General features: G+C 58.7%; 1 protein-coding gene across 1 annotated transcript; it reads right to left on the bottom strand.

Annotated features, from left to right (window-relative positions):
- Positions 1-2,019: 2,019 nt before the first annotated feature.
- Positions 2,020-11,353, bottom strand: ccdc86 (coiled-coil domain containing 86). The gene is made up of 4 exons (XM_060823181.1): positions 11,293-11,353; positions 9,886-10,015; positions 4,190-4,264; positions 2,020-2,665 (listed from the first exon to the last, which is right to left on the bottom strand). The coding sequence occupies exons 1-4, from the start codon at positions 11,343-11,345 to the stop codon at positions 2,531-2,533; spliced, it is 393 nt and encodes a 130-aa protein (XP_060679164.1). The 5' UTR covers positions 11,346-11,353; the 3' UTR covers positions 2,020-2,530.
- Positions 11,354-17,609: the final 6,256 nt, after the last annotated feature.

The following is a 17,609-nucleotide window of genomic DNA, read 5'->3' as shown; positions in this document are numbered from 1 at the left end:
TGTGGGCACTGTCGGAGGGTCAGTGCTGAGGGAGTGCCGCACTGTCGGGGGGGTCAGTGCTGAGGGAGTGGGCACTGTTGGAGGGTCAGTGCTGAGGGAGTGCCGCACTGTCGGGGGGTCAGTGCTGAGGGAGTGGGCACTGTCAGAGGGTCAGTGCTGAGGGAGTGGGCACTGTCGGAGGGTCAGTGCTGAGGGAGTGGGCACTGTCGGAGGGTCAGTGCTGAGGGAGTGCCGCATTGTCGGGGGGTCAGTGCTGAGGGAGTGGGCACTGTCGGAGGGTCAGTGCTGAGGGAGTGCCACACTGTCAGAGGGTCAGTGCTGAGGGAGTGGGCGCTGTCGGAGGGTCAGTGCTGAGGGAGTGGGCACTGTCGGAGGGTCAGTGCTGAGGGAGTGCCGCACTGTCGGGGGGTCAGTGCTGAGGGAGTGGGCACTGTCGGAGGGTCAGTGCTGTGGGAGTGGGCACTGTCGGGGGGTCAGTGCTGAGGGAGTGGGCACTGTCGGGGGGTCAGTGCTGTGGGAGTGGGCACTGTGGGAGGGTCAGTGCTGAGGGAGTGGGCACAGTCGGGGGGACATCACAACCCCCTCCAAGTGCCCCTCCCTCTCCGTCCCTCCCTGGGTCCGAATCCTGGAATCCCCACCCTCAGGGACACTGTGGGGCTCCCCTACAGCACAGGGTTCAGGAACGCAGCTCACTCCCCACACTCTCGGCAGGAGGGGGGCAACTAGGGACGGAGGGGTGGGCGAGAAACACTGGGCCACGTGTTAACGAAGGGACAGCATTTCGAGAAAGGCCGCTGGTGGAATGGCCGCCTGCCTCCTTGCGGACACACCCCAGGAGCTGGTCCTGAACAGTAAAGGCCCGAAATGGGGATATGTTGAGCGGCCGGGGAGGGAGAGCTGACCCCCATCAGAGGGCGGGCCTTGACCGGCTGGAGGGGCTGAATGGCCGCCAGCTGCCCCTACGTCCTGAGGCTGGGAGATGCGAAACGAAAGCAGAACTCCTGGGAGAGGCCGAGGTGGGGGAGCGGGGATGGGTCTGGCCGCCGCAGGGCAGAGTTTCGGGGGCTGATCCCCACCCTCCCACATCCAGAACGGTGCGGTCAGTTCCCTCCCCCAGGGAAAGGGGTGGCCGCGCCCGCGTGCGAGAGGGGGAACGCCACTCACTTTCGGCGCCGTCACAGTAACCGCACGGCAGACTGTCCATCTCTCGCTGCCGTCACGAATCTCAGCACAAGGCTTCGAGAAATCATCGAGTGGGAAACCGACACGAATGGAAACACCGTGAGGAAACTGCACCGAGCCCCCCCTCCACAGAGGGGCAGGGGTACGGGGATTGTGTGAGGTCAGGGGCACCTCACAAAGGGGCAGAAGGAGGGCACAGGGGGAGGGCAGACAGACTCAAACAGATCGGATTTGGGGAGCTCTCAGAGTGTGTTCACAGGTCCCAGGATTACAAATAGGAAGGGGAATCAGCCAGGGTTCCTGTTCCTGATCACTGCCCAGTGATCCCTGGGTTAGAGAGAGAGGGGGGAAATCAGCCAGGGTTCCTGCTCCTGATCACTGCCCAGTGATCCCTGGGTTAGAGAGAGAGAGGGGGGAAATCAGCCAGGGTTCCTGCTCCTGATCACTGCCCAGTGATCCCTGGATTAGAGAGCGAGAGAGAGAGGGAGCATCATCAGCCAGGGTTCCTGCTCCTGATCACTGTTCAGTCATCCCTGGGTTAGACAGAGAGAGGGGAAATCAGCCAGGGTTCCTGCTCCTGATCACTGCCCAGTGATCCCTGGGTTAGAGAGAGGGGAAATCAGCCAGGGTTCCTGCTCCTGATCACTGCCCAGTGATCCCTGGGTTAGAGAGAGGGGGGGGAAATCAGCCAGGGTTCCTGCTCCTGATCACTGCCCAGTCATCCCTGGGTTAGAGAGAGAGGGGGGAAATCAGCCAGGGTTCCTGCTCCTGATCACTGCCCAGTGACCCCTGGGTTAGAGAGAGAGACGGGGGGGCGGAAATCAGCTTCTCACAACATTTACAAAATACCTTTATTATCTGTCTGAGCAGCCATTGTAAGCCTGAGACTGTGGTACAGGTGTGAGCGAGCGTGTGTGTGTGTGTGTGTGTGTGTGTGTGTGTGTGAGAGTGTGTGTGTGTGTGTGTGTGTGTGTGTGAGCGAGCGTGTGTGTGTGTGTGTGTGTGTGTGTGCGTGTGTGTGTGAGAGAGTGTGTGTGTGTGTGTGTGAGCGAGCGTGTGTGTGTGTGTGCGTGTGTGCGTGTGTGTGAGTGTGTGTTCTCCCGGCCACTCACTGAGATAATGATTGGTTCTGAGACAGCGGGTTTAAAACAAGTGAACGATGTTGTCAGCAGTCACCCCACATTTCCTCACAAACCCCGAGTCACACTCGCGGCCAGCAACACCACCGTGAACACGCCCTGCCGTTATTCTCACTCCCTGCTCTCTCACTGTCTCAGCACGTGTGCGTCCATTCACTCCCCTCGCTTCTGTCTCCCCTCCACCACCCCCACCGTCACAAACACACTCTTCAGTTCTCCCCAGACTTCAGCGCCTTCTGTTGCCTCTTGAGATCGTTCTTCTGCAATATCTTCAGCGTGTCCCGCTTCTCAATCTTCCTCAACTGCTTCTTCCTCAACCGTTTGATCTTCACAGGGTTGGTGACCTGCAGGAGGAGGGAGCCAAACCGACAACGTCTTCATCATCTCACAGCGCAAACAGGTCTGGGAGAGGTTCCTCTTAGTGACGGAGGGAGGGAGGGAGTTAGTGAGGGAGGGGGAGTTAATGAGGGAGGGAGTAAGGAAGGGAGGGAGAGAGGGGGAAGGAGTTAGTGAGGGAGGGAGTAAGTGAGGGAGGGAGTAAGTGAGGGAGGGAGGGAGTGGGAAGGAGTTAGTGAGGGAAGGGGGAGTTAATGAGGGAGGGAGTAAGGGAGGGAGGGAGGGGGAAGGAGTTAGTGAGGGAGGGGGAGTTAATGAGGGAGGGAGTAAGGGAGGGAGGGAGAGAGGGGGAAGGAGTTAGTGAGGGAGGGAGTAAGTGAGGGAGGGAGGGAGTGGGAAGGAGTTAGTGAGGAAGGGGGAGTTAATGAGGGAGGGAGTAAGTGAGGGAGGAAGGGAGTAAGTGAGGGAGGGAGGGAGGGGGAAGGAGTTAGTGAGGGAAGGGGGAGTTAATGAGGGAGGGAGTAAGTGAGGGAGGGGGAAGGAGTTAGTGAGGGAAGGGGGAGTTAATGAGGGAGGAAGTAAGTGAGGGAGGGAGGGAAGGTGAAGGAGTTAGTGAGGGAAGGGGGAGTTAATGAGGGAGGGAGTAAGTGAGGGAGGGAGAGAGGGGGAGGGAGTTGGGGAGAGAAAGATATATAGAGAGAGAAATGCACAGAGAGGGAGAGTTAGAAGGGGGAGAGGTATAGAAAGAGGGAGAGGGAGATGAGAGAGAGAGGGAGGTAGAGAGTGAGGGCAGGAGGTAGATAGAGAGAGAGAGACAATGCCAGAGAGATATCATGTGTGAGACAGAGAGAGAGAGAGAGAGAGAGAGAGGGAGGGAGGGAGGGATGGGGTTTGGTGCGGAAAGAGAGATAGAAGTGAGAGAGAGATAGTGAGCTAAAGAGAAACCAAATTAGGAGGGAGGGCACGGTCAGCCTGGACATTTCCTGAGGGGGAGGGGGGAGAGATAGAGAGGGGATGGGGGGGGGGAGAGAGAGAGGGAGGGAGGGGAAAGGGAGAGTGACACACAGAGAGAGAGGGGGGTAGCAGGGTGAGAGAGGGAGGGGGAGAGAGAGAGAGATGGAGGGGAAAGGGAGAGTGACACACAGAGAGAGAGGGGGGGTAGCAGGGTGAGGGGGGGAGAGAGAGAGAGATGGAGGGGAAAGGGAGAGAGAGACACACACAGAGAGAGAGGGGGGTAGAGAGGGTGAGAGAGGGAGGGGAGAGAGAGTGCGGGAGAGAGAGAGAGAGGCGAGCGAGAGAGAGAGAGAGAGAGGGTGAGAGAGAGAGAGGTGGGTGGAGGGGGAAGGGAGAGAGAGAGACACACACACACACAGAGAGGGGGTTGCGGGGTGACAGAGAGAGAGGGGGAAGGGTGCGGGGGAGGAGGGGAGGGTGAAGGAGGGGGTGGGTGCCCCTGGGAGAAGCGGCAGGCTGAGTGGCCGCAGTACGCGGTGAACCCCACCCCACAACCCACCCAACGGCATCATACTCACCACCTCCACCACCTCGGCTCGGCGCTGGTTCACCAACCTCCGCCTCTCGTTCTCCTCCCGCCTCAGTCGCTTCTCCTGGGGGGAGGGGGGACATGGAGATGGTCAGTGAGGGGGGGAGGGGGGACATGGGGATGGTCAGTGAGGGGGGAGGGGGGGACATCGAGATGGTCAGTGAGGGGGGGGGGGGGACATGGGGATGGCCAGTGAGGGGGGAGGGGGGGACATGGGGATGGTAAGTGAGGGGGGGGGACATGGAGATGGTCAGTGGGGGGGGGGACATGGGGATGGTCAGTGAGGGGGGAGGGGGGTACATGGGGATGGTCAGTGAGGGGGGAGGGGGGGACATGGGGATGGTAAGTGAGGGGGAGGGGGGGACATGGGGGTGGTAAGTGAGGGGGGAGGGGGGGACATGGGGATGGTAAGTGAGGGGGGAGGGGGGGACATGGGGATGGTAAGTGAGGGGGGAGGGGGGGACATGGAGATGGTCAGTGAGGGGGGGGACATGGGGATGGTCAGTGAGGGGGGAGGGGGGTACATGGGGATGGTCAGTGAGGGGGGGAGGGGGGGACATGGGGATGGTCAGTGAGGGGGGAGGGGGATATGGGGATGGTAAGTGAGGGGGGGGACATGGAGATGGTCAGTGAGGGGGGAGGGGGGACATGGGGATGGTCAGTGAGGGGGGAGGGGGGGACATGGGGATGGTAAGTGAGGGGGGGACATGGAGATGGTCAGTGGGGGGGGGACATGGGGATGGTCAGTGAGGGGGGAGGGGGGTACATGGGGATGGTCAGTGAGGGGGGGAGGGGGGGGACATGGGGATGGTCAGTGAGGGGGGAGGGGGATATGGGGATGGTAAGTGGGGGGGGGACATGGAGATGGTCAGTGAGGGGGGAGGGGGGACATGGGGATGATCAGCGAGGGGGGGGGACATGGAGATGGTCAGTGAGGGGGGAGGGGGGACATGGGGATGGTAAGTGAGGGGGGGAGGGGGGACATGGAGATGGTCAGTGGGGGGGGGCATGGGGATGGTCAGTGAGGGGGGAGGGGGATATGGGGATGGTCAGTGAGGGGGGGGCATGGGGATGGTCAGTGGGGGGGGAGGGGGAGACATGGGGATGGTCAGTGAGGGGGGGGACATGGGGATGGTCAGTGGGGGGGGGACATGGGGATGGTCAGTGAGGGGGGAACATCGAGATGGTCAGTGAGGGTGGAGGGGGGGACATGGGGATGGTCAGTGAGTGGGGAGGGGGGGAGAGGTGGTTGAGGGAGTGGGGGTGGGGTGTGGGAGTGGGGGAGTGTGGTAGTGGGGAGGGTGAGGGGCAGTGCGGGAGTGGGGTGAGGGAGTGTGGGGCTGTGTGGGGGGTGAGGGTGTGTCTGGGTGGTGAGGTGGTGTGGGGGAGGTCGAGGGTGTGAGGGAGTGAGGGGGGGATGTGTGAGGGGTGAGGGGGTGTCTGGGTGGTGAGGTGGTGTGGGGGAGTGGGGCTGTGAGGGAGTGAGGGGGGGGATGTGTGAGGGGGTGTGGGGGGGGTGAGGGGGTGTGGGGGAGGTCGGGGGTGTGGGGGAGTGAGGGGGGATGTGTGAGGGTGTGTTGGGGAGGTGGGGGGTGTGAGGGAGTGAGGGGGGGGTGTGGAGGAGGTGGGGGTTTGTTAGATCCTCAGACATAGGAGTGGAACTAAGGCCATTTCGCCCACCTCATCCCCGCCAACATTCAACCCGGTCTGATGGGCACTTCAACGCCACTCTCCCCTTCACCCCTTCACCAACTCCTTGCAGACATTTAACCTCCCCGCCCTCACTGAGCTCCAGGGCAACGAATCCCCACAGACCCACCACGCTCTGCCTGAAGAAATGGCTCTCCTCATTTCTGTTTTTAATTCCCCCCCACCCTCTCATTCCAAGGCTGTGCCCACGAGTCCTCATCTCCCTGCCTGACAGAAACAAAACTCCCCACCCTTTCTAAGCCCCTGCATTACCTGGTCAGCTCGTCTTCCATCTCCCTTCCACCTTCTCAACTCGAATCAATACGACGCCAGCATCCTGAGCCATTCATCAGATGTCAGGCCCTATCCTACAGGCGACTGTGTGTGTGCAGTTCGCACGGTCCCACCCCTGTCACTCCCGTGTCTGTGTGGGTTTCCTCCCACAGTCCAAACGATGTGCAGGTCAGGGTGGGCTGAGCTGACCAAATTGCCCCTTGTAGTGTTCGGCGATTAGTTCGGGATAATGGGTCTGGGTGGGTTGCCCTTCGGAGGGTCAAGATGGACTTGTTGGGCTGAAGGGCCTGTTTCCTCACACTGCAGAGTAAAAAGTGAGGACTGCAGATGCTGGAGATCAGAGCTGAGAATGTGTTGCTGGTTAAAGCGCAGCAGGTCAGGGGCAGCATCCAAGGAGCAGGAGAATCGACGTTTCGGGCAGGAGCCCTTCTTCAGGAATGAAGGAAGGGTTCCTGCCCGAACCGTCGAGTCTCCTGTTCCTTGGATGCTGCCCCTGACCTGCTGCGCTAGATCCTTCTGCAGCCTCCCCACCTCCTGTCCACCCAACTCCATGTCATCGGCAAACTTCACCAGAATGCCCCCAGTCCCTTCATCCAGAGCACTGATGTATAAAGGGAACAATGAACCCTGCGGGACACCACTTGTCAAAGGAAACAAAGAAAATTTCCGGGCGCTCCAAGCCTGAGCTGTTCCAAATCCACCGTCTGACCCTGCCGGCCAATTCCTAACCATCTGTATCCCTCTGCTCCCCACCTACTCACACATCTGTCCAGATTCATCTTCAATGAATCTACCGTGCCTGCCTCTCCCACCTCTGCTGGCAACGCGTTCCAAACGCCCACCACCCTCTGTGTGTGAAGTACTTGCCACGTGTATCCCCCCTTAAACCTTCCACCTCTCACCTTGAGAGCGTGACCTCTCGTTATTGAATCCTTCACCCTGGGGAAAAGCTGCTCTCTATCCCCCCTTCGGGATTTTATAAACCTCAATCAGGTCTGCCCTCAATCTCCTTTCTCCTTGTGAAAATAAACCTAACCTACTCAACCTCTCTTCATAGCTAGCACCTTCCATACCAGGCAACATCCTCGTAAACCTTCCCTGCGCCCTCTCCAAAGCGTCCACATCCTTTTGGGAACATGGCGCCCAGAACTGCACACAGTATTCTAAATGCGGCCGAACCAATATTTCATCACCGGCTGCCATTCTGGAAAAGAACCTTTTATCCCAACTCTCTGTTTTCTGTCAGACAGCCAATCCTCAATCCCTGCCAGTCGCTCACCTCGAACACCATGGGCCCTCACCTTGCTCAGCAGTCTCCCATGTGGCACCTTATCAAAGGCCTCTTGGAAGTCTAGATAGACCACATCCACTGGGTTTCCCTGGTCTAACGTACCTGTCACCTCTTCAAAGAATTCTAACAGGTTTGTCAGACATGACCTCCCCTTACTAAATCCATGCTGACTTGCTCTAATCCAACCCTGCACTTCCAAGAATTTAGAAACCTCATCCTGAACAATGGATTCTGGAATTTTACCTAATCGGCCTATAATTTTCCATCTCTTGACTTGAACCTTTCTTGAACAAGGGGGTTACAACAGCGATTCCCCCACCATCTGGGACTTCCCCTCACTCCGGTGACTTTTGACAGATCACAGCCATTGGCTCCGCTATTTCCTCAGCCACCTCCCTCAGGACCCGAGGGTGTAGACAGTCGGGGCCAGGAGATTTATCGATCTTTCGACCTTTTAGCTTTTCTAGCCCTTTCTGTTTTTGTAATGGCCACCATACTCAACTCTCTGCCCCTTGACTCTCCTTAACTGTTGGGATATTACTCGTGTCTTCCACTGTGAAGACTGACGCAAAGTATTTATTAATCTCTTCAGCTATTTCCTTACCTCCCTGCACTAGGCTTCCTGCGTCAGTTTGAAGTGGCCCAATCTCTACTTTTGCCTCTTGTTTGTTTCTTAGATATTGAAAGAAACTTTTACAATCATTTCCAATATTACTGGCTAGCCTACCTTCATATTTGATCCTCTCCTTCCGCATTCCTCCTGTTGTTATCGTCTATTTGTTTCTGTAGCCTTCCCAAACTTCTGATTTCCCGGTGCTCTTGGCTGTTTCGGATTAGATTCCCTACAGTGTGGAAACAGGCCCTTCGGCCCGACCCAGTCCACACCGACCCTCCGAAGAGTAACCCCACCCAACACCTAACACTATGGGACTATTTCCCACGGCCAATTCACCTGAACGGCACATCTTTGGGACTGTGGGAGGAAACCAAAGTGCCCAGAGGAAACCCACGCAGACTTGGGTGGGTGGGTGAGTGGGGGGGGAAACGAGAATGGAAACTCCACACAGCCAGTCGCCCGAGGGTGGGATCGAACTCGGGTGTCTGGCTGCTGTGAGGCAGCAGTGCTAACCACTGAGCCACCGTGCTGCCCTGATAGGCTCTCTCTTTTTCTGTGATACATTTCCTACCTTCCTGTGTCAGCCAGGGCTGTCTAACTCCCCCCTGCCCACCCCCTCGCCCATCCCAGATAATCTTTCTTTTCTTTGGGATGTACCTCTGTACTGCCTCCTCAATTACACCCAGAAACTCCTGTCACTGTTGTCCTACTGTCTTCCCCTCTAGGTTCGTCAGCCCCCCTCTCACGCCCCTGTAATCACCTTGATTTCACTGTAACGCCATTACATCCAATTTTGCTGTTTCCCTTTCAGACTGCAGACTGAACTCGACCGTGTTATGATCGCTGCCTGCTGAGTGCTCCTTGACTTTAACATCTTGGATAAAATCCGGCTCAACATACAACACGGCTCCATCACAAGCTGTTCCCAAAGAGCCATCCTGCAAGCATTCGGTGAATTCCCTCTGTTTGGATCCACCAGCGACATTATCCATCCATCCCGTTTCCTCATCCATGTCCCCCTTCATGATTACCGTGACCGGGCCTTTCTGACGTACCCGGGCATGGGGATGTACCACACGGAAACACACCCTTCGGTCCAACCCTGGCCAGATATCCCAAGCCAATCTAGTCTCAGCAGCCGGTCCGTATCCCACCAAAGGGACATCCAGTGCCCTGGGCCCTGACCACTGCCGGGAGGGCAGCACATAACCCCCAAGGTGGGGTTGGTTTTTTGCCTCCACCCTCTCGGACTCCACACCCTCTCACCCGATCTCATGGAGGGCCACACATTTCATCGCATCCTTAGTCTGGAGGAGGGGGCGCGAGTGGAGGAGTGCGGGTGGGGCGAAACAGAGCAGGGTGAAGGGGGTAAAGGGGTGGGGAGGATGGTGAAGGGGTCCCCGATGGTGTTGGGTGAGTGTGGGGATGGGGGGAGATGGTGAAGGGGTCCCCAATGGTGTTGGGTGAGTGTGGGGATGGGGGGAGATGGGGAAGGGGTCCCCGATGGTGTTGGGTGAGTGTGGGGGGATGGGGGGAGATGGTGAAGGGGTCCCCGATGGTGTTGGGTGGGTGTGGGGGATGGGGGGAGATGGTGAAGGGGTCCCCGATGGTGTTGGGTGAGTGTGGGGGGATGGGGGGAGGATGGTGAAGGGGTCCCCGATGGTGTTGGGTGAGTGTGGGGGATGGGGGGAGATGGTGAAGGGGTCCCCGATGGTGTTGGGTGAGTGTGGGGGATGGGGGGAGATGATGCTGGGTGGGGGATGGGGGGTGGGGACGGTGATGAGCGCCCCCTCACCTCCTTGGCCCTCACTCGGTCCCCGTGTAGCCGCTGAGCCAGCTCCCTCACTGCGACGCGCTCCCTCTTCATCGCCATCTTCACCTCCCAGGAGGTTCGGAGCGGTTTATCCCGGAGCAGATCCGAAAACCTGAATCACACCAACAGGAGGCAGCAGTCAGACCGGGGTGGGGGGAGGGCCGTGGGCAGGGGAGGGGGGGCTTTGAGGTTTGCAAGGAGTGTGGTTGGGGGCTCGGGGTTTGGGGGGGGGGAGGGGGGGAGTCCGGATGGGGGGGTTTGGGGTTGGGGGGGAGGGGTTTGGGGAAGGGGGTGGGGTGGGGCGAGAGGGGAATGGGGGGTGGGGGAGGGGAATGGGGGTGGGGGAGGGGGGGTTGGAGGGGGGTGGGGGGTATATTTGGTGGGGGTGGGGGAGGGGGTTGTGGGGGTTGGGGGAGGGGGTTGTGGGGGGTGGGGGAGGGGGTTGTGGGTGGGGGTGGGGGGGGGGGTTGTGGGGGGGGTGGGGGGAGGGGGTTGTGGGGGGGTGGGGGGGGGTTGTGGGGGGAGGGGGGGTGGGGAGGGGGTGGGTGGGGGGGGAGGGGGAGGGGGAGGGGGTGGGGAGGGGGAGGGGGGGGGGGTGGGGGGGGTGGGGGGTATATTTGGGGGGGAGGGGGTTGTGGGGGTTGGGGGGGGGGTTGTGGGGGGTGGGGGTGGGGGTTGTGGGGGGGTGGGGGAGGGGGTTGTGGGGGGGGTGGGGGGGGGGTTTGGGGGGGGGGGGGGGTGGGTGGGGTGGGTGGGGGGTATATTTGGGGGGGGGGGGTTGTGGGGGTTGGGGGGGGGGGGGGGTTGTGGGGGTTGGGGGAGGGGGGTTGTGTGGGGTTGGGGGGAGGGGGTTGTGTGGGGGTGGGGGGAGGGGGTTGTGGGGGTGGGGGGTTGTGGGGGGGGGGGGGGTGGGGGAGGGGGTTGTGGGGGGGTGGGGGGGTGGGGGGAGGGGGTTGTGGGGGGTGGGGGGGTGGGGGAGGGGGGTTGTGGGGGGAGGGGGAGGGGGGTTGTGGGGGGTGGGGGGGTGGGGGGGGGGGGAGGGGGGTGGTGGGGGGAGGGGGAGGGGGTTGTGGGGGGTGGGGGGTTGTGGGGGTGGGGGGGTGGGGGGGGGGGTTGTGGGGGGTGGGGGGGTGGGGGGGGGGGTGGGGGGGGGGGTTGTGGGGGTGGGGGGTTGTGGGGGGTGGGGGGGTGGGGGAGGGGGGTTGTGGGGGGTGGGGGGGTGGGGGAGGGGGTTGTGGGGGGTGGGGGGGTGGGGGAGGGGGTGGTGGGGGGGGGGGAGGGGGTGTTGTGGGGGGTGGGGGGGGTGGGGGAGGGGGTTGTGGGGGGTGGGGGGGGGTGGGGGAGGGGGGTGTGGGGGGGTGGGGGGTAAATAATAATTTTGTGACGCACCGACATTTCTGTTTCCTTGCCGGCGCCATCTTCTCCCGGCCGTCACTGCGCATGCTCTTCCCCCTCCGGCACCGTCACCGCGCGCATGCCTCACCCGCCGGCCGCCGGTCCCCTGACTGCGCATGTACCCATTGCCGGCCGCCGCCGCCGCCACCGTCACTGCGCATGCCCTGCAGCCGGGCCGCCAGGAACGCCTCCCGCCATCCCCGCGCATCCGACCGCAGACAAGCTCACGGCGCATGTCCGCCATGCCGGCCGCCGGTACGCCCACGGCGCATGCCTCGCATGCCGGCGGCCGCCCACGGTTCCGGCTCATGTCGCTCTTTCCACCCCTTCCGGCCGCCGGCGTGTTCACCGCGCATGACTCGAGCGCCGGCCGCCGACACCATCACTGCGCATGTTCCCACCCTACGCCGCCGCCGACCCGCTGGCCGGCCCATAGAAACGGTTACTGCGCATGTCAGAATTGTATACGGCCGGCCGCCGGCTCCCCCATTGCGCGTGTCTCAGCTGCCGGCCGCCGGTATGGTTAGTGCGCATGTCTCACTTGCCGGCCGCCGGTACCGTCACTGCGCATGTCTCACCTGCCGGCCGCCGGCTGGCTCTCCCTCTCTCTGATTGGCTGAGCCTGTGCTGAATGAATGACCCATTGTCGCCGCCCCCTGGCGGATACAGAACATTGCAGCACAGTCCAGGCCATTCGGCCCTCAATGTGCCCAATGCAACCAATTAGAAGCCCATCTAACCTACTGTGGGATAGAGGTAAAGCAGTGTTACTTCTGCAATGATAGTGACTTATGTAGGGTAAATAAACTCACACCAGTGTGTAAGTATTTTACCCAAGAGCTGAGTCAACAAGAATGGAGACTATGTGGAGGAAATGCACAGTTTTTTAGTGTATTCGCTAAAATAGTATGACTGCAAAACAATGGTGGATGTTACAGACAAATCGATTCGGGGCTGTGAGGATGTAGGTTAAGCCAGAATAACTTGCACAGTAGGTATAAACCCCAATTAGAAGGGTCATAGGGATCAGTGTGGTTAGATTCCTTACAGTGTGGAAACAGGCCCTTCAGCCCAACAAGTCCACACCGACCCACCACCCACCCATACATTTACCCCCTTACCTAACACTACGGGCAATTTAGTATGGCCAATTCACCCTGACCCACACATCTTTGTGACTGTGGGAGGAAACCCACACAGACACGGGGAGAACGTGCAAACTCCACACAGTCAGTCACCCGAGGCGGGAATTGAACCCGGGTCTCAGGCGCTCTGAGGCAGCAGTGCTAACCACTGTGCCACCGTGCCACCCACATGTGCCACCGTGCCGCCCACATGTGCCACCGTGCCGCCCACATGTGCCACCGTGCCGCCCGCATGTGCCACCGTGCCGCCCACATGTGCCACCGTGCCGCCCACATGTGCCACCGTGCCGCCCGCATGTGCCACCGTGCCGCCCGCATGTGCCACCGTGCCGCCCACAAAGAGAAGTGGAAGATGGAAATGGAGGGGAGCAATGGGATAAAAAAAAGGATAAAAAGTGAGGTCTGCAGATGCTGGAGATCGGAGCTGAAAATGTGTTGCTGGTTAAAGCACAGCAGGTCAGGCAGCATCCTAACCTGCTGTGCTTTAACCAGCAACACATTTTCAGCTAAAAAAAGGAACCAATTTACATAGATATTGTGTATTTGTTGAATTCGGTGTGTGTTTTGTCCCTGCCTTGTGGACATCGCACCCACTTGCACGTGTGAAATAAATGACACGACTGATTCAGATCTTGTCTCGGACGGAAATTACTGCAGTGAGCCAACTTTGTGTCTCACATTTTCATCCATATCTTTACCCAATGGTCATTTATTTATCCTTAACGTTGGCGAGTCCTCTGAGATCAGTCCTTTCTCTCTCACCCCTCAGTTTAAATCTAGGTCCCCTCGTGCTAGCTTCACCACCCGAGGAGAAAGGCCCACCCTCTCTAACCCTCTGATTATCTTCTGCGTCTTAATTTGGTCACCTCTCAACCTTCTTCCCTCTGATGAAAACAGCCTGGAGTCCCTCGGCCTTTCCCCAGAAGGCCTACCCTTCCACACCAGGCAACATCCTGGGAAATCTCACTGGGCCCTTCCCCAAATCCTCCACCTCCTTCCGGGTGACCAGAAATGCACGCTCATTCTCCAAGTGCGGCCGCACCAGACTTTAGCACAGCTGCAGCGTGACCCCATGGTTCCGCAACTCAATCCCTATCCCGATAAATTGCGAACAGGAGGAAGGGTTTGGAGGGATACGGGCCGGGTGCTGGCAGGTGGGACTAGAGTGGGGTGCGGTATCCAGTCGGCGTGGACGGGTTGGGCCGAAGGGCCTGTTTCCGTGCTGTACCTCTCTGTGACTCGAAAAGCTAACATACCGTACGCCCTCTTAAAGACCCGATCAACCTGGGTGGCAAATTTCAGGGATCAGTGTATTTGGACACCGAGATCCGTGGTGGGGGTGATGTAGGATGTGCCAGACTCACATTCGAACTTTCCAATGCATCAGGCAACATGTTTATCAGTCAAGAGTATTGAGTACAGGAGCTAGGAGGGTCATGTTGTGGCTGTACAGGACATTGGTTAGGTCACTGTTGGAATATCGTGTGCAATTCTGGTCTCCTTCCTATCGGAAAGATGTTGTGAAAGGGTTCAGAAAAGATTTACAAGGATGTTGCCAGGGATGGAGGGACTGAGCTACAGGGAGAGGCTGAACAGGCTGGGGCTGTATTCCCTCGAGCGTCGGAGGCTGAGGGGTGACCTTATAGAGGTTTATAAAATCATGAGGGGCATGGAGAGGGTAAATAGACAAAGACTTTTCCCCCTGGGGTGGGGGAGTCCAGAACTAGAGGGGCATAGAGAGGGGAAAGGGACCTAAGAAGCGGTCTTTTCACCCAGAGGGTGGTACGTGTGTGGAAAGAGCTGCCAGAGGATGTGGTGGGGGCTGCTCCCAGTGTGGGTCTGACTGAGGGATATAGAGACCGGAACTGTGCACAGTGCTCCCAGTGTGGGTCTGACTGAGGGATATAGAGACCGGAACTGTGCACAGTGCTCCCAGTGTGGGTCTGACTGAGGGATATAGAGACCGGAACTGTGCACAGTGCTCCCAGTGTGGGTCTGACTGAGGGATATAGAGACAGGAACTGTGCACAGTGCTCCCAGTGTGGGTCTGACTGAGGGATATAGAGACAGGAACAGTGCACAGTGCTCCCAGTGTGGGTCTAACTGAGGGATATAGAGACCGGAACTGTGCACAGTGCTCCCAGTGTGGGTCTAACTGAGGGATATAGAGACCGGAACTGTGCACAGTGCTCCCAGTGTGGGTCTGACTGAGGGATATAGAGACCGGAACTGTGCACAGTGCTCCCAGTGTGGGTCTGACTGAGGGATACGGAGACCGGAACTGTGCACAGTGCTCCCAGTGTGGGTCTGACTGAGGAATACGGAGACTGGAACTTTGCACAGCGCTCCCAGTGTGGGTCTGACTGAGGGATATAGAGACCGGAACTGTGCACAGTGCTCCCAGTGTGGGTCTAACTGAGGGATATAGAGACAGGAACTGTGCACAGTGCTCCCAGTGTGGGTCTGACTGAGGGATATAGAGACAGGAACTGTGCACAGTGCTCCCAGTGTGGGTCTGACTGAGGGATATAGGGACAGGAACTGTGCACAGTGCTCCCAGTGTGGGTCTGACTGAGGGATATAGAGACCGGAACTGTGCACAGTGCTCCCAGTGTGGGTCTGACTGAGGGATATAGAGACAGGAACTGTGCACAGTGCTCCCAGTGTGGGTCTGACTGAGGGATATAGAGACCGGAACTGTGCACAGTGCTCCCAGTGTGGGTCTGACTGAGGGATATAGGGACAGGAACTGTGCACAGTGCTCCCAGTGTGGGTCTGACTGAGGGATATAGAGACCGGAACTCTGCACAGTGCTCCCAGTGTGGGTCTGACTGAGGGATATAGAGACCGGAACTGGGCACAGTGCTCCCAGTGTGGGTCTGACTGAGGGATATAGAGACAGGAACTGTGCACAGTGCTCCCAGTGTGGGTCTAACTGAGGGATATAGAGACAGGAACTGTGCACAGTGCTCCCAGTGTGGGTCTAACTGAGGGATATAGAGACAGGAACTGTGCACAGTGCTCCCAGTGTGGGTCTGACTGAGGGATATAGAGACAGGAACTGTGCACAGTGCTCCCAGTGTAGGTCTAACTGAGGGATATAGAGACAGGAACTGTGCACAGTGCTCCCAGTGTGGGTCTAACTGAGGGATATAGAGACAGGAACTGTGCACAGTGCTCCCAGTGTAGGCCTAACTGAGGGATATAGAGACCGGAACTGTGCACAGTGCTCCCAGTGTAGGTCTAACTGAGGGATATAGATACAGGAACTGTGCACAGTGCTCCCAGTGTGGGTCTGACTGAGGGATATAGAGACTGGAACTGTGCACAGTGCTCCCAGTGTGGGTCTGACTGAGGGATATAGAGACCGGAACTGTGCACAGTGCTCCCAGTGTGGGTCTGACTGAGGGATATAGAGACAGGAACTGTGCACAGTGCTCCCAGAGTGGGTCTGACTGAGGGATATAGAGACAGGAACTGTGCACAGTGCTCCCAGTGTAGGTCTAACTGAGGGATATAGAGACCGGAACTGTGCACAGTGCTCCCAGTGTAGGTCTAACTGAGGGATATAGAGACCGGAACTGTGCACAGTGCTCCCAGTGTGGGTCTGACTGAGGGATATAGAGACCGGAACTGTGCACGGTGCTCCCAGTGTGGGTCTGACTGAGGGATATAGAAACCGGAACTGGGCACAGTGCTCCCAGTGTGGGTCTGACTGAGGGATATAGAGACCGGAACTGTGCACGGTGCTCCCAGTGTGGGTCTGACTGAGGGATATAGAGACCGGAACTGTGCACAGTGCTCCCAGTGTGGGTCTGACTGAGGGATATAGAGACCGGAACTGTGCACGGTGCTCCCAGTGTGGGTCTGACTGAGGGATATAGAAACCGGAACTGGGCACAGTGCTCCCAGTGTGGGTCTGGCTGAGGGATATAGAGACCGGAACTGTGCACAGTGCTCCAGTGTGGGTCTGACTGAGGGATATAGAGACTGGGACATGGTGACAGGGAGGGAGAGATGGAGAGAGGGAAGGAGTGACGAAGTGAGGGAGGGAGAGATAGACAGAGGGAGGGAGAGATGGAGAAATGGAGGAAGAGATTAGAAAGGGAGATGGAGAGAGGGAAGGTGAGTTAGAGAGAGGGAGAGAGAGATGGAAGGAGGAAGGGAGATGTTATGTCGTGTGTTTAGATGTCACTCTGCGAGGTTCAGTTCTTTCGAGGCTGGCCACAGGGAAAGTTTAATAATTTCTTTATTATTTTTCTGAAATCATACGGAGACATTTATATCTCAGACCGTGACAGTGGGTGAAGGGGTCATCACATTTTGCTGAACAAACATTCATCGTCCATGTTGTGGTGGCTACTGCTGTGTGCTCTAACCCCACCTCCGCTGTGCTATTTATACCCAGTGATGTGCGGCTCCAGCATCCTCTTCCCTCGTACAACACAGGGAAGAGAGAGGGGAAGGAGAGAACATGAGAGCGAGGGACGGAGGGAAACAGTGAGCTAGCCAGATAGAGAGAGAGAGACAGAGACAGAGAGAAAAAGAGAGAAAGGGGGAGACAGATAGAGGTAGAGGGAGAGAGACACAGAGGGGGGAGAGAGAGGTGGTGGGAGAGGGAGAGGGAGGAGAGAGAGAGGGGTGAGAGAGAGAGGGAGACATATAGATAGAGAGGAAGAGAGAGTTGGGGGGAACATGGTGAGTGTGAGACATAGTGAGAGAGGGAGAGAGAGACAGAGAGAGAAGGAAGGAGACAGAAAGTGAGAGAGAGGGGGACGGTGCCCCTGGGTCTAGGGCTCTCTGCTGTCTCTCTGTAACCGGGGGAGGCTGATAGTCTGTCTCTTGGTCCCACACAGTGCGGTCCCCTTCTCATAGTAGGCTGCTTCGTTAATGAAGGCCGGGTACAGAACCCCCGGCCCATCGTACATCACCGCCTCTCCACCCAGTGTCTGGAACAGGGGCTGGCCTGGGGAAACAGGCTGCCAGTCCTGGCCCTGGGATGGGAGAGCGAGGGGACGGGGGGAGAGAGGGGGGACAGGGGGCACGGGGGGGGAGGGTGTGTGAGAGATGGGGGAGAGGGGAGAGAAGGGGGAGGGGAGAGAGACGTGGGGGGGAAGGGGGAGAGAGGGGGGAGAGGGACGCCGCGGGGAGAAAGGGGGAGGGGGG

Source organism: Hemiscyllium ocellatum, unplaced genomic scaffold, assembly GCF_020745735.1.
Source record: "Hemiscyllium ocellatum isolate sHemOce1 unplaced genomic scaffold, sHemOce1.pat.X.cur. scaffold_3795_pat_ctg1, whole genome shotgun sequence".
Taxonomy (NCBI): Eukaryota; Metazoa; Chordata; class Chondrichthyes; order Orectolobiformes; family Hemiscylliidae; genus Hemiscyllium; species Hemiscyllium ocellatum.
This window is presented reverse-complemented; position numbering and strand designations above follow the sequence as displayed.

Coding starts and splice junctions, on each gene's coding strand:
- ccdc86 (XM_060823181.1), bottom strand. CDS start 11,345: ATGCGCAGTGACGGCCGGGAGAAGATGGCGCCGGCAAGGAAACAGAAA. Junction 4,265..9,885: donor ACCGAGTGAGGGCCAAGGAG/GTGAGGGGGCGC, acceptor CCCTCCCCCCAG/GAGAAGCGACTGAGGCGGGA. Junction 2,666..4,189: donor GAGCCGAGGTGGTGGAGGTG/GTGAGTATGATG, acceptor CTCCTCCTGCAG/GTCACCAACCCTGTGAAGAT.